Genomic DNA, 15,489 nt, shown 5'->3' on the forward strand with positions numbered 1-15,489 from the left:
AGTAAACATAAACATAATAACATGGATTGGAAGAGAAATGAGAAAGAATGATGTAACCAGTTCTCCAACTCGACCAACGGTCGTCACGATCTCGATCTCCACCTCCTCTTGCTCCCAAAGGTCACATCTCTTCCTTTCGTCTTCCAACGTTTCAGCCCTAATCTCCTTGATTTTAAACATCCAAAAAGTCTTCTCCAAACAAAATCTCCAAAGATCTCCCTACCTAGAAGATATAGCATGCGTTTGGTTTGTAAGTAAAATTTTAAAATCATAACTTTGACTTAACTCTACTTACAACAAAACAAAATAACTCATTCAAAGTAAAAAAAATGGGTCTCATACATAAACATTTATACCACTTCGTTATAATACAACTCCATTATAATAAATTCTCAATAACATCCCTTCATTTCCATTCTAAGAGGTTCCTCCTCTTTCAGCGTGCCATATTTGATTTGCAATACGGTCCCGTACTGCATCCAGCTCCCTACTGCTCATGTCAACATCATTTCGGATTCCATTTTGTTGAGGCAAATTGAGAAATTCATCGTAATATTGCCATGCAACACCATACTCCTCAAATAATCTATTGTGATAACTATTGATCCAAATAAAATTGTGCAACATAAAGCAGGCAAGTGCAATTTGTCCTTGGCGGCACGGTCCGAAGTTTGGCATTACCCACAATATTCCAAATATGTTCTTGAGAACACCGAAGCACCGTTCTATTACATTACGAACGAATGCGTGTCGCTGATTAAACAAGTCTCCCTTCGTCGTTGGAGGATTGTCATTATTAAAGTCACTGCGGTGATACCGTTGGCCTTTGTAAAGGGCCAAATAACCGAGAATATTTGGGAAGCCCGCATCAATTACATAATATTGTTATGTGTGCACACATGTACAAATAATATATATATGTAGTTCCATGTATTTATCGAAATATATAAGAGCTTGACGAGATAACATGGTCTATGAGTAATAACAACTTACCGCCTCGTGGTGCGGGGAATGCCGGTAACGTTACGGTATCAGAAAGAATTCTGGAGTCGTGTGCCGGACCCTCCCATCCGGTCATGACATACGTGAAGATCATTTGATGGGAACAAGCAACAAGAACATTTTGCGTTATGTCACCGTTTCGATCTCGACAAGCGCCTCTCACCAAAACTAGCATAGTAGCATCAACATGAGTTCCATCCATTGCCCCGATGCATTGCTGCAATAATAATAAAAATCAATATGAATTAGAGTACATGTAATAAAAGAATAGAAGTTCATTTCGGCAATTATACGATAATTACCCTAAAGAATGGGTACCATTGTCGGCACCTGCGAATATCAGGCTGCTCCTCAACGTTCCTCGGTCTTATGTACACTGCCACCAACGAATGAATTCCTTGAAGTATTAAATTGAATTCCCGTGAGATAGTCTCCTTAGAATGTTGAAAGAGTTCGGCAACAACGGATAATCGAGTACTATGTGCTACTGCGAGTAAGAACATTCCGAGCATCTCCTCAATAGTCGTACCATTCCTGGTATTTCGAATACCACAGTTTACTCTTAACGTGTCTCATAAATTATGAAATAGTGAGGGTCCATCTTGAAATTCTCGTAACACCTTCTATCATTTGAAAGCACTTTGTGAATGTACTCTCTGTCTCGTAGACGTGAAGATCTACATGGACGTCTACAGGGGACATGTTGTTTAGATGCTACAATCTAGATTGCCAGAAGGATGGGAAAATCTTCTATGTTGTAGTCGTCTTCGTCGCTTGATTCATTATCATTTAGTGGTGAGTTCCCGTGCCTTGGCATCGTGTCTTCCGTTGAGGTTGACGAACTATATCGACAAACATTAACATGATAGATTATCAAAAATAGACACAAAATGATGAAGGGAAGAATGTTTCAAACACAAATCAAATGCATTATCAATCAAAACCATAGAAGGACACATCACAGATAGTTACACAAAGCAAATTAATGTCAATAAAAGACAAGCAGGTTCAAACAGAACAAATACAAAATAAAGGTTTGGTTAATGTCATAACAGAAAAACGAAAAAGTAGATAATAAACACATATGAGGAGGAACATTTGGCCGTTCAAGGACGAACAAGGTTGCGCAGCTATTCGCGCCTAGCTTCATCGAACATGCAAACGAACGCACGACGCCAACAGTCATCCTTCGTAATACACGCGGTATCGGCGAGATACTCGGGTATGGAAATTGTTCCCTGCATTTTATTGAGCACATCCATGGCTTCCTCAATGCTATGCTTCACTAGTTTCTCGGGGTTCGTTACGGACTTGCTCTTCTTTAACTCCGGAGGGGTAGAATATTTCACTTTCTCCTTCTTGGTCATACTTTCCCTGTACAAGTCGATCAACTCCTTCAACTGCGTGTTGGTGTTCGAACCTCTCTTTCTCACTCGCCACCTAGACCCTGTAACGATTGGTTCATCAACCTCACGAAGTGGGTCATCACTATCGCCAAAGCCCTCTTCAAGATCAATAGGCTCTTTCCCATGGCTGTTCCATGCTGCTAGAAATTGCTCTTCCATGCATGCATAGGATCGAGGGCTCTGAGGTGGGTCGGTGGAAGAAATTCATAGGCCCCCTATTGCTGTAGCAGATTTGTACATTAGTTTTAAGGCCTCATAATGCTTGCACCATTTCCACCGGAAAGTCCTAAAGTTGCTGTGCCTCTGCATGTTAGACACGAGCAATACTTAGTAAGAACGACTTTGCGTGAAATGAGCAAAATTGTAAAGAGTAATCATTAGTGTACCTTGATAAACTTGTCCCAAATATCAGGACTCGCTTTCACGGTGTTGGTCGGCCCATCCCAACCTACTCCAGTGTGCTGAATGAGCTTTGTGAACTGACTGTACTATGTCTTCAGCCTTTGTGCTTTTATTTACAACTTTTCGGCGCCAAGAATCACACTAGGAAATTTCTCTTCAAGTTCCGTATTCATCTGTTCCCAATCCTTCCATTTCCAAGATGTTGTATGCGTCCTTTGGATCTTATCAACCATAATGTCAATGAAAGCATTCTCTAGCTCGTCAGTCCACTCAACTATGCCTTCACCCTTGGGAGCCATCTCAGTTGCAGAGCAATACCAACAACTTATATAGCACATACAACAATCAAGGTTAACTAGGCACATACACAGTCATACAAGCAAGGCACATATATAGTCATACATTCAAACTTGAGGCCTAAATACACACAATAGTAGCCCATTACCTTTTTTTGCGAATGTAATATCCGATTTCATGTTCCTTTCGCGCACACAACTAAGTCAATGAATCATACTATGTTCTCATAGACATTCCATCAAACATGTTGCAGGATAAGATGCCAAACATTACCATAGCATAAATCATCTTTCATTTCTTCTCTAGCATGTATGATTAGCCAACCACACAAAAAACGTTTTTATATATATAGGGTCTTTCGGAAGGACAGTAAACGGATTTTTCAACAATCACAGTAACAACTTACTATAAAAGAGAGGCAGCAACCGAAGTGCAGTGTAACGTTGTTGCAATCGAAAAACAGCAACCAACAGACATAGGTACCAACAATTTCACAAGTAAAAGGAAGAGGATGCTACACAAAAATCATCCTTCAACAAATCGACTAACATAGGGGCAGCTCTTGTATGCACAAAACTGACATGCAACACTAACCCTTTCACCGACAAGCAGACACAATTCGAAGGAGTAACGTCAAATGATTCGGAGAAATTACCTTCAACTTGGGTATGGAAGAGGGAAAGCGCAATCTTCACCTCTTAAAAAGAGAAAGAAGTGGTAGGGGCTTGGATTGGGACGCCTGCCTTGGCTGTGCTCGAACTAACAGAAGAGGAGATGCAGGGGGGTGCAGGTAGATTTTTCTAGCAGTCAAACAGTCAACCAGGGAAGGGGGTGTGGGGTCCACCAGTGACTTCAAACGATCAATTGACTGTGACTTTTTCAAAATTAAAATCTAATTTTAAAATCTCATTAACAAACCAAACGAGTCAATATAATAGTTTCCTAATTTAAACTATTCCAATAGAATTTTCTATCTCCCAAAATATTATAACCATCTATTTATAAAAAGATAAATATCTCTCCAATAATAACTTACTCTTAGAATCCTTAAATCTCAAGAAAAATCCCAAAATAAACAAGATAGGGTCAACTTGGACTGATCTGGACTACCTGTCTGTTTCGTGACTATAGCAGCAATTCTCCGTTTTCTAGAAACACGCCAAACTTGATTTGATCATATCTTCCTCGTCCGAACTCCAATTGACGAACCGTTAGAACTGCTGCGCTCCTAAATCGATAAGCTTTCAAAGCATATACAATTTGCATCAATTATCTCCAGTTTAACCTGTTCAAAACACACAAAACTTAGAGGTTGTAAAAACTCGATTAATGAACTAACTGCAAAATACATAAAAACACCAAAAACCATTAAAGACTCTAAGGTTGTGTTTGGTTTGAGAGTTGAATTTTGATTTTAATTGGTTGATTTTGATTTTAATTAGGTTGTAATGATTGTGGTGTTGAATTATGAGAAAAATTGTGAAAAAGTAATGAATAGTTAATAGAATTTAATATTAAAAATTGAATTGAGTATAATGGAGTTGTATGTGGATTTATGTATGTGACCCATCTTTTTTACTTTGAAGAGTTGATTTTTGTTGTGTAATGAGTAGAATTAAAGTTAGAGTTAAAATCTTAAAATCAAATCCTGAAAACAAACAGAGCACAAAATCCTACCAAAATATAAATGACTGTAAATTAAACTATAAGCCAACTAAAACTAGTCTAAACTCTAGAAACTAACTCCAAATAAACTCGTGAAAGGCACCGAATAACTCTATTTTCATAGAGTTAATAAGCAACAATAGAATCAGTTAGTCGATAGCAAGTGAAGTAATCGTAGTAAAAATGAACTTTAGGGGAAGTTGTACGCTCTAAGGGATTTATCATTATTGAATTTTAGTAATTAATAAGTTTTCAACTTAATATTAGTTTAATTAAATCACCTAAAAAGTGATAGTTTGAATAGAAACCGACTGTTTTGATCTTGATAATTAGTGGTAGCGTTGATCAATCATCATGGGAATTGTTGAGACCTAAGTACGATTCGACCAACTCGAGAAACAAGTAAAACGAATATAGAAACGACACATGTATAATTTGACAGGACTAAGAGTATCCACTAGATCATACAAAAGAAATTACAACGAGATCACACTCATATTTTCCCCAGTCCAAACCCGACCTACTCTCACTAAGATGAGTCTCATACTAAGTTCTTTCTCATGATCTTCACCGTCTTACATAGTCCTTCAAGAATATCTCTATATATAGATTACAAGACTCATATCCATAATATATATCTCAAAATATTTATCACTAAATATATGTACAAGACCGTCTAAAAAGTTATCTATGAGTTGCAACGAAATTAGACCAAAATGGAAACATCATCACGAGTATATCTTGCACTCGACTAGCCGTGTCTCAACACGAAAAAATGGTGCCTCGGTACCAAAATTCTGGCGCTTCAGTTAAAGTGTGCCTAAGCACACTCCAATATCTACCTCAGTACACTTCGCAGATTCCTTATCTTCGGTCGATCTTCGTTCTCACTTTCGAGTCTTCGAGTCTTTCCAGTCTTCCGAGTTTGATGCGAAACACCTTTAACAAGAACGAGACTCATACTCATTCTATATTACTTGTGCTATATATATATACTTGCATTCTCTTTCTTAGATTTATCGCCTCCTACCCCCAATAAAAAGAAAAATAAGAAAGGTCAATTTCGAGTTAGGAGGGTTAGGGCGACTCTTGCCAATTGAGGTCACTTGCGACCTCGTCAACCCCTCCGCTCTCCTTCTCCCTCTCACGTCACTTTTTTTTCTCTTTTTTTAATACACACATATATACTAGCACTCACGTGTGCATAAGCAAGGTATTCCTTAGTTGGAATGTCAAGTTCTGCTCAGTGAAATTTCCAGCACACCAAACAGAGAGCCAACCAGGCAATTCACAGTGCCCATGAAATCTCTAAAGCAGATGTGAACCTAAAAATAAGCCACAAATGGGAGCAAAATCCGCGAATTATTGAGACAACTAACAATATCAAAACGTTCAGTAAAACAAGACCCAAATGGGATCAACAAGCTCCGCAGAGTGAAAAGCACACAGAAAATTAAGATTTAACTCCCTGATCCAAACCCTTTGCATAGCAGAACAAGGAGCGGAAGGCCATAGCAGAACACCAAATTGTCTCCCGCCAATCAAAACCTTGATTGTCTGTCCCGTTTGTCTTCCTCGGCTTCCGCTACAACTTCGGCTTCGGCTTCGGCTCCGGCCGGACTTGAAGCAGCCCTCGATTTTTTTTGTGGGGGAGGGGTTTCACTTTTTCTCTCTAAATTCTCTCTCCAACTTTAGTTGAGTCTGGTTGGGTTAGAAGCTGCAATTGATGATGATAAGATGTTAAATGTAACCCCCCTTTTTCTTTGCCATTCCTTAGGCGGTCATTTTAAAACGCAGGGGCGGGAAGCTCGAAAATTTCAGACGGCGTTATCAAACTTTGAGTCCTGTCCTCTTGACCCGAAGAAGACATATGTGTTTCTTAAGATATCAATGGCATATATTTTCATTCAATTTATACGGATGCAAGCATGGGATTCATCATTCTTTTCTATTTTCTTTTCCCTTTTCCCCCACAACAAAACAAATTTCAGATGCATAAAATAAAAAATTAAAATAAAAAATTAACAAAATAACACAACTCTTACGTATTAAGAGTTAAAAAAACAATTGTGTATTAATACATAGAAAACCTAAAGCCCTAAAAACTCTACAAGCCTAAAATCCCTAAAATCCTAAAGAATGTGTTTGGTATTAGAGTTGAGTTAAATTTTTAGTTTAATTGATTTGTAATAATTGTATTGTTGAATTATGAGAAAAAAAGTGTGAAAAAAGTATGAAAAAAGTAATGAATAGTTGAAATAAAGTAATGATTGTGTTGCTAAATTGTATAAAAAGTAATGAATAGTTGAGGGAATTTAGTATTAAAAATTGAATTAAATGACTAAAAAAAATTAAAAAGTAATAATTGTGTTATTGAATTGAAGATAAGTGGAGTTGAGTTAAAAAAATTTCTAAATCCAAACACATAAAAAAATACCATAACACACCAAACCCTAAATTGCTAAACCCTATAGCCCGTTTGATTTCGCAATCTAATTTTAAGATTTTAACTCTAACTTTAACTCTACTCACTACACAACAAAAGTTAACAATACAATTATTACTTTTTTATTTTTTTAACCATTCAATTCAATCTTTAATAATAAATTCTCTCAACTATTCATTACTTTTTCCACAAATCAACAATACAATCATTATTTTTTCATATTTTTTCTCATAATTCAACGTTACAATCATTACAAACCAATTAAAATCAAAACTCAACTTAACTCAATTCTAAAACCAAACCCTAATCCTATAATCCTAAAACCTTGAAATTCTTAATAAAATATGTCATTTATAAGTTTTTAACCTTTCTATGCATCCACAATTTGCTTTTACTTTTTTATGAACTTTATATTAGTGTTGAGTTATCTTTAATATTTTTTAGATCTTAATTTGTTATTTCGCGGAGAAAAGAAGAAAAAAAAAAGGAGAGAACGGCGAATCTCATGCGTGTCCATATGGAGTCAAGCGAAATATGTGCCATTGATTTTTTAAGAACATATGTTATCTTCTGATCTAGGGGAAAAGAGATATAGGACAAGAAACGGGGAGATAGGATTTGCATCTTCTAAACAAACTTTTAAGGAGCATCGTTAGCTAATTACTCTCAATAGGAAAATGAAAACATTTTCCACGACCACCGCATTTTCTATTCTATGCAACGTAAATATCAAATTAATCCTAATCATGATCACCACCTATTTCTTGCCGGGAAATATTAGCTTGCATTTGGTTTTCTATTTGAATTATGATTAAATTAAATTTGATTTCGTGTAATAATTATAAATGTTGACAAATATATTGATGTGCGTGAATATATATATATATATAAATATGAAAGTATATAGGAAATTAATTATTAAAATTAATTATAAAAATGATTAGAGAAAAATATGAGTAAAGAATTATTTTTAAATGAAATAAAAAGATAAAATAATAATAATTAAATATAGTTGAATTGCCTACAGTTTGATTAGTGTCTTAAAATTATACGAAGCCGTCCAACCTGATAAAATAATGCAGAGAAGGCCAAAACGACCCATATAGTGGCGGGCCCCGCTTCGAAAGGGAAATGTCAGTCCACCAACCCCCTCAACCACCCCCAAAGCCAAACTATGTGGACAAGTTATCCCATCATGTCGTTCTGCACCAGTCAATGCGTAATGTGCAAGTATCAAAGCAATTACATTCTACCGTTTGAGAATTCAGAATAAATATAACCATTTGCTACCTTATAATTTACCAATCGGGTCCACCAAATCCTCCAATTTTTCAATTGTTACATGAATTTTCAAAGTCGAGAATTTGGTCCCTAAATTTTTAAAAATCATAACAAAATGATTCTTTTAGAGACCAAACTGTTGGAAAAAAAAACGGTTAAAAGGACCATTTTATTATGATTTTTGAAATTTAGGGATCAAAGTCTCCATTTTGAAAATTCATATAGTTAAATGCTGGCAATTCAAAAATTGGAGGATCAAAGTGTTAGTGATTTCTTTACCAATCTAGCAAGCATTGGCTTGTTATCACTTCTGATTAAGTTCACATAAGAGTGTCCGTTCAACGCCTAATGAAAGTAGCAAATAGTGCGCACTTTCGACTTATCACTCATGTAGTGAATGGAGAAAAAATGATGATGATGGTTGTTATATGAAATATATAAATGGTGTAAAACATGTGGTATTAAAAATTACGAGAATGTTGCTCAACTGTAAATTGAATCGTAGCGGACAAATTTGATTTCCAATATAAGAACTCGAAACCTATTGAAAGCATTTGTCGTAGTTATGATTAAGCCGATGCTTGACAAGATTAGTCTCAATCAATAAACCGAGCACACTTGTGCTCTTATCGTAAAAATAAATAAATAAAAGAAAGCCCAATCCGGGGTGGGTGGAAGCCACCTCCAACAGTCTATCTCCAACCTCAAACCCCAAAATTTGTATATACCCGACACCACCAACACCTGCACCAACCTCACCATTGAAACCTCCTCCCTCTCAAGCTCTCTCTCTCTCTCTCTCTCTCTCTCTCTCCCCCACCTTGTCTGAGTGAATCGGCTCAAGCCATGGCGACGGAGGGGGAAGTCAAGGCAGAGACGCCGGCGAACTTCTGGGGGGACATGCCGGAGGATGAGTACTACGCCTCGGAGGGAGTAGTCAACACCAAGTCCTACTTCGACACCCCCAACGGCAAGATCTTCACCCAGAGCTTCCTGCCGCTGGACCAGACGGTCAAGGCCTCCGTCTACATGACCCACGGCTACGGATCCGACACCGGCTGGCTCTTCCAGAAGATATGCATCAACTTCGCCACCTGGGGCTACGCCGTCTTCGCCGCTGACCTCCTCGGCCACGGCCGCTCCGACGGCATCCGCTGCTACTTGGGTGAGTAAAACCTCATGATAATGGTAATTGAAGATTACGTGATATCTTTGATAACTCACTCTCTCTCTCGGTAATCCGTATAGTGAATTGGTTCGGTTCAATTTTGGGCTATATGCCCGTTTAGGCATAAGTTTAACCTATTTCACAGACACATACAAGCCGTATCTTAACCTTAATAAATACGGCGTGATTTATTTATTTATTACTCAGTGTTACATTATCCATCGGGAGCAGTTGTAGCGTATTATGTATGTACGAGTCTTGCTTCCCTCTGTTTTATTCGACACTGCCCATGCTCTGTTTCTGCCTGCATTATATGGTGATCCAAAATTGGAAAGAGAAAAGAGCAAATCCGGAAACCGTTAAAGCTTCCATATTGAGAGCAAATGTTTATTTCATTTTATTTTATTTTTTGGCCAGAGAGCAAATGTTTAGTACAAAACTTGCTTCTCGTTGACATGAAGGGACACGGCACTTGCCGTGCCTTCTCCTGTCCTTTGATGACTTGGATTCTTGCCCTAGACGTGGCGCAAACAAAGCACCAAAGCCCGGTTGGATATATTTTTCGTGTCACTGTCACGAATGAATGGTGTTGATGTGAATCGTTCCATTTTAGCACTTGTGATCTGACATAGGCAGCATGCTTCCCAGAAGGCTTAGAGAGATTCTTCATACGCCAGAAAGAATGGAATTTCCACCCTGGTGGAGATTTGAGCAGCTGACTCCAAGAATGTACTGATTGTTGAGATCGATATGCAGGTGACATGGAGAAAATAGCTGCCACATCTTTACACTTCTTCACGCATGTCCGGAAGAGCGAGCCGTACAAGGACCTCCCAGCCTTCCTGTTTGGCGAGTCCATGGGTGGCGCCACCACAATGCTCATGTACTTCCAATCGGAACCGACCACGTGGACCGGCCTGATCTTCTCGGCGCCACTCTTTGTCATGCCCGAGAACATGAAACCCAGCAAGGTAGACATTGTCAAAGATCCTTAGATCCCGCATTGAAAATATACAAAGATAATCTTGGGTTTATAAGAGGGTTGAACTTCACGTTCTATCAGCTTGAGCTTTTAGGATGCATACGGGTTCAATCCCTTGTAGGCCCGTTGGATGTTTAATAGATATGAATTATCCTAACTAATCAGCAATTATATATTGGATGAAATGTCCGAGGCTTATGTACCATGTCGAGCACATGAACATCGACTTTAGATGGATTCTAAACTGTGGATACTATAAAATATCAGGTATGGCTGTTCATGTATGGACTTCTGTTTGGTTTCGCCGACACATGGGCGAGCATGCCCGATAACAAGATGGTGGGAAAAGCCATTAAGGATCCCGAGAAGCTGAAGATCATCGCCTCGAACCCTAGGAGGTACACAGGGAAGCCAAGAGTCGGGACCATGAGAGAGCTCGCTCGAGTCTGCCAGTACATCCAGGACAACTTCTCAAAGGTCACGGCACCATTCCTCACGGTGCACGGGACTGCCGATGGTGTGACCTGCCCCACTTCATCCCAGCTATTGTATGAGAAGGCGTCGAGCGAGGATAAGACCCTGAAGCTCTACGAGGGGATGTACCATTCCTTGATTCAAGGAGAGCCCGATGAGAATGCTAACATCGTTTTGGGGGATATGAGGGAGTGGATTGATGAGAGGGTTAAGAGATATGGGCCTAAATAGAACCTTATTGTTATACGTGACTTTTAATGTCCAAGGCCCCGTAATTCACAAAAAGAAAAAAAGAAAAAAAAAGGGTCCCAATGTCCAGAGGAAAACTCCGATTTATAAATTGTTGATTGTGGCTAATATTATCGGTGGTTTTGGTCGGATCTGGATAATCTGGTGTGGTTCCTGGTTCATTTCTTGGATATCAAAGTGACTTATTTTGGATTATACGATGAAATATAACTGATAAATTCACATTAGTCTTTTTCCCCACTATTTCTGATAGGTCTCCTTCCCCAGGGGACATTCAATGCTAGGAGCCACCGGAGAACTGAGGGGCTTCTCCATTGCGACTTCCTGATCTTGATCTACGAGTTCATAGCCTCTTTTCCCTATTGTCATCCTCCACTTCTAAAATAGAATTGAATCGCAGGTTTTCACGGGATTCTTTTCTCGGGTAGATTAGAAAAGACATTTACCAACACGAGTTTTCTCATTGACTGAAGGTATAAGCCTTGAATACCTATTCTAATAGACATCAATATATACTTCTCATTGGTAAAAGTCTTTTCCAACTTGACTGTTGGTATAACTTTGAAAATCTATCCCAATAGATATCAATATATATTTCTCAATATAATTCATTAGCAAAATATATATGTATACGAATGATTTACAGATATAGGCTCTTTATACCAACAATTTATCTTCTATTGGTAAAGAATTCAGTTGGTGTATGTCTTTTATTTTTGTAGTGTTTATACTATTACCTAAAGAGGGAGACTTGACTTCCGTCTCACTTTTACCTTCCCAAATTGCCCTTATAAAATATGCTTAATTTAATTAGAGTCATTAATTTGAATTTAACATCTTTCCCACATTCTCCTCTTTTAACATTTATGTTTCCCATTTTATTCAAAATAAAAATTACATCAAAAATTAAGAACCACTAAATTAAGAGGAAATCGAGAGTATATTAGAGCATCCGCAATGGATAGTCCCCATTCTCATTTTAGGGGCCCACTTTGGTACTCAAAGAGTAGTGAATTTGGCTGAAATATCAACTTGATGTTTGAGATGTATTGTATTGCATTATATAGATCTGTACGTGGTGTGTATATGGAAAGAAATAATTACATGATTATAATACAACACCTGTACAAGGAAATCTAGGATTTGAGATCGTTATTTCTTTTATAAGGGGAGGTCACCACGTGAAGCTTGGATCGAAAAGCAGAGAAGCGCGCAGAAGGTAATCCCTTAGTGAGACCATCAACGAGTTGATTATCAGAACTAATGAACTGAATTTGCAGCTGTCCTCACATAAAACGTTCCCGAACGAAATGATAATCTATCTCAATGTGTTTAGTTCGAGCGTGAAAGACTGGGTTCGCAGTGAGATAAATCGCGGAGATGTTGTCATACCAAAGAGTAGGAGCTCGACACTGCGGAAAACCCAACTCTTGAAGGAGGGACTGGAGCCAAATTATCTCTACAGTAGCATTAGTAAGACTCTTGTATTTAGATTCCGAGCTAGAACGACCGACTGTCCGCTGTTTCTTGGAGCTCTAAGATATCGGATTAGAGCCAAAGAAGATAATAAAGCCATTGATAGACCGTCTATCATCAGGATGCCCAACCCAGTCAGCATCAGATAAGCCATGGAGTGTCGAAATGGGGCCCGGTCGAAGATGAAGTCCGTGAGTAATGGTACCTTTGAGATACCATAGAATTCTCTTAACTACAAGCCAGTGAATCATAGAAGGCTTATGCATGATTTGACAGACTTGGTGAATGGCATAGGCAATGTCTGGTCTAGTAAGAGATAGATATTGAAGACTGCCAACCACACTGCGATAGAGAGATGGATCCTCTAACGGCTGACCATCATGAAGAGACAATCGAGAGCCAGTAGTAATAGTGAACTAATAGGCTTACAATTAAGCATGGATGTCCGGACAAGAATGTCATGAAAATACTTGAACTGTGCATAAAGACCAGTAGAGTCTGACCTAGCTTCCATGCCCAAAGAGAAATGAAGGGGACCGAGATCATTCATCGCAAATTCTTTGTGTAATGCCTATAAGATAGATCGAAAATGAGCTCCCCAAGTCTCAGTCAAGATGATATTGTGAGCACCCGAATTTCGTCTCATCGGGGCACGCGTGCACGCGCCTATGCAACGCGGCTTGGGAGTGTCCACATTCCCGGGGACGCGCAACGGACGCACGTGAGAATGAGTCGTTACTTGCCATTTTACGACCCGAAGGTCGAGGGCCGACAAGTTACCCGGGTCTAGGGGTACGGGGTACATCTAATTGCTAAGGCATATGGTTTGCGAAACCAGAGGTTCCGAATTCGGGGGTTCTGTTACATGCGAGCCTATATCTTGCACGCCCTATCGGTATTCTAGCTTATCTAGGCTTGTCGTTTTAATTTAATTACCGCTTAATTGAGTTTCGAAGATCTTACGCGTTTTGACATCGTAAATTCGAAAAACTACTCCGACCGTCTACTCTCCGACCGGGATTCTTACATGAATAAATCTACAACATAAACCCTTACATTGTTCACTCAAATAAATAAAATACAAATTACAATAACTGAATCCTGGTCGGTTCGCGTTCGGTTATTATTCCACTCGTGGCTCACCGTGTGGTTTGAGTGACCGAAACAGAAATTAAAGCAACGCGGGCTCAGAGAGCCGGGGGTCGGGTCCAACCGAAGCAACGGATGGCGAAAGAATCACGTGACTCTCTCGATAGCCGTAGGATCGGTCGAGCTCCCGGGTCATGTCCGGCCGCGACTTACTTACTCGATCCGAGTCGTCTTCCACATAAACACTACTAGGAGCAAAGCAGTAAGTTGAAACAGGACCCGATTCCGCACTCGGGTTGCGCGCGCTAGGTGTGTGGGGGCGTTGGACCCCGTGATTGACGAAAGAGGGTGTTGGACCCCGTGTATATCGTATCCTAGGAATTCGGGCTTGACCCGTAATAAATAAACATGAAAACCGACAAAACAGCGAAAGCAGACAAAGTAAATGAAATCCGATGAACGTGTGAACGCAAGAGAGTTGTGTCTTTTAATGTCGTGTTTACGTGATTAGTCGATTCGTGCAGGATTTCGATCAAAGCATATCCAATTATTCACATGTGCATATGAATAAGCAAAATTAGTCACGACGAAATTTAATTTTGTCAATTTTTAAGTCCGAATAATTAATTAAACCAATTTTGATGTGTTTAACTGATTTAATTCCCTTAAAACCAAGTGAACATGAGATTGATTTGTGTGTATTTGTTCTCGCTTCAAACAACCGGTTTTAATGTCGAGTAATTAAAATATTCTAATTCGTGCTTTTTTTGGTTTAATTAAAATAACAATTATTTTATTTTTTTTGTCATTCTTTTCTTTATTTTCATTTATTTTCAATTTTTCGACACGATAATCATAAATTATCATCGCAATCATCAAATTTATTCATGAATTAAGACCTACGCATGTCACTAAGTCGGGATAATATACTTAATTTCGGTTTAAACCAGAAAACCAGGTGTTCAGATTGGATCGGGCGGTCTGAAGAGTGCAGACCGGCTGCAAGGGGGCGCTGGGCCTGCGAGTTGGGCTGAGTGTGCGGAGGTCTGGGCCGCGCTCCTGGGTTGGGCAGAACCCGAGGGAGTTGGGCCGCGGAAGGGTGTGCTGGGCCGGGAACACTGGCGAGCTGGGCCGAATCTGCGGGCGAAACGGGTCGCGCGTTCCGGGCTGTACCTAAGGCGAGGCGGAACGAGTCGGATCTTCTCGGCTGGATTGAGTAGAGCGAGCTGGGCCGAATCTGCTAGGCTAGACCTGCAAAAACCAAAAAGATGGGCCGAGCCCGTGAGAAGGAGGACGTCGGAGAAGACGAAGATAGGTGGAGAGGAGGGTTCTGACGGCCGAGAACGGCGGTTCCCGCCGCTAGGTGCCGCGACGACGGTACAGGAGGGCGCGGGAGACGACGGCGAGCGCTGCCTAGGCTATGTCGTGCTCGAGAGAGGTGTCGCGAGGCTCGGATCGGTTGGGATCGAGAGGAGTTTCGATTTTTTTTTGGCGAGGTTTTCGAGTTTTCCGGCGAGGGATTTTCCGAGTTCAATCGTCGGAAATCGGGGGA

General features: G+C 39.7%; 1 protein-coding gene and 1 long non-coding RNA gene across 2 annotated transcripts; one reads left to right on the forward strand and one right to left on the reverse strand.

Moving 5' to 3' along the window:
- Positions 1-1,937: 1,937 nt before the first annotated feature.
- On the reverse strand, positions 1,938-6,650 carry LOC116199000. Its single transcript, XR_004155452.1, has 4 exons — positions 4,218-6,650; positions 3,763-3,975; positions 2,795-3,134; positions 1,938-2,711 (listed from the first exon to the last, which is right to left on the reverse strand). It is a non-coding gene; the product is annotated as an uncharacterized LOC116199000 (long non-coding RNA).
- Positions 6,651-9,181: 2,531 nt separating this feature from the next.
- Positions 9,182-11,569, forward strand: LOC116201546 (caffeoylshikimate esterase). The gene is made up of 3 exons (XM_031532808.1): positions 9,182-9,664; positions 10,424-10,638; positions 10,917-11,569. Exons 1-3 carry the CDS (start codon positions 9,346-9,348, stop codon positions 11,352-11,354), a joined length of 972 nt encoding a protein of 323 aa, XP_031388668.1. The 5' UTR covers positions 9,182-9,345; the 3' UTR covers positions 11,355-11,569.
- Positions 11,570-15,489: the final 3,920 nt, after the last annotated feature.

Source organism: Punica granatum, chromosome 3 (genome assembly GCF_007655135.1).
Source record: "Punica granatum isolate Tunisia-2019 chromosome 3, ASM765513v2, whole genome shotgun sequence".
In the NCBI taxonomy this organism is placed as follows: Eukaryota; Viridiplantae; Streptophyta; class Magnoliopsida; order Myrtales; family Lythraceae; genus Punica; species Punica granatum.

Bases quoted from the DNA above. Each gene is read 5' to 3' on its own strand.
- LOC116201546 (XM_031532808.1), top strand. From the start codon at position 9,346: ATGGCGACGGAGGGGGAAGTCAAGGCAGAGACGCCGGCGAACTTCTGG. The intron at 9,665-10,423 runs GTGAGTAAAACC...ATCGATATGCAG, and splicing joins CGGCATCCGCTGCTACTTGG to GTGACATGGAGAAAATAGCT. The intron at 10,639-10,916 runs GTAGACATTGTC...ATAAAATATCAG, and splicing joins AGAACATGAAACCCAGCAAG to GTATGGCTGTTCATGTATGG.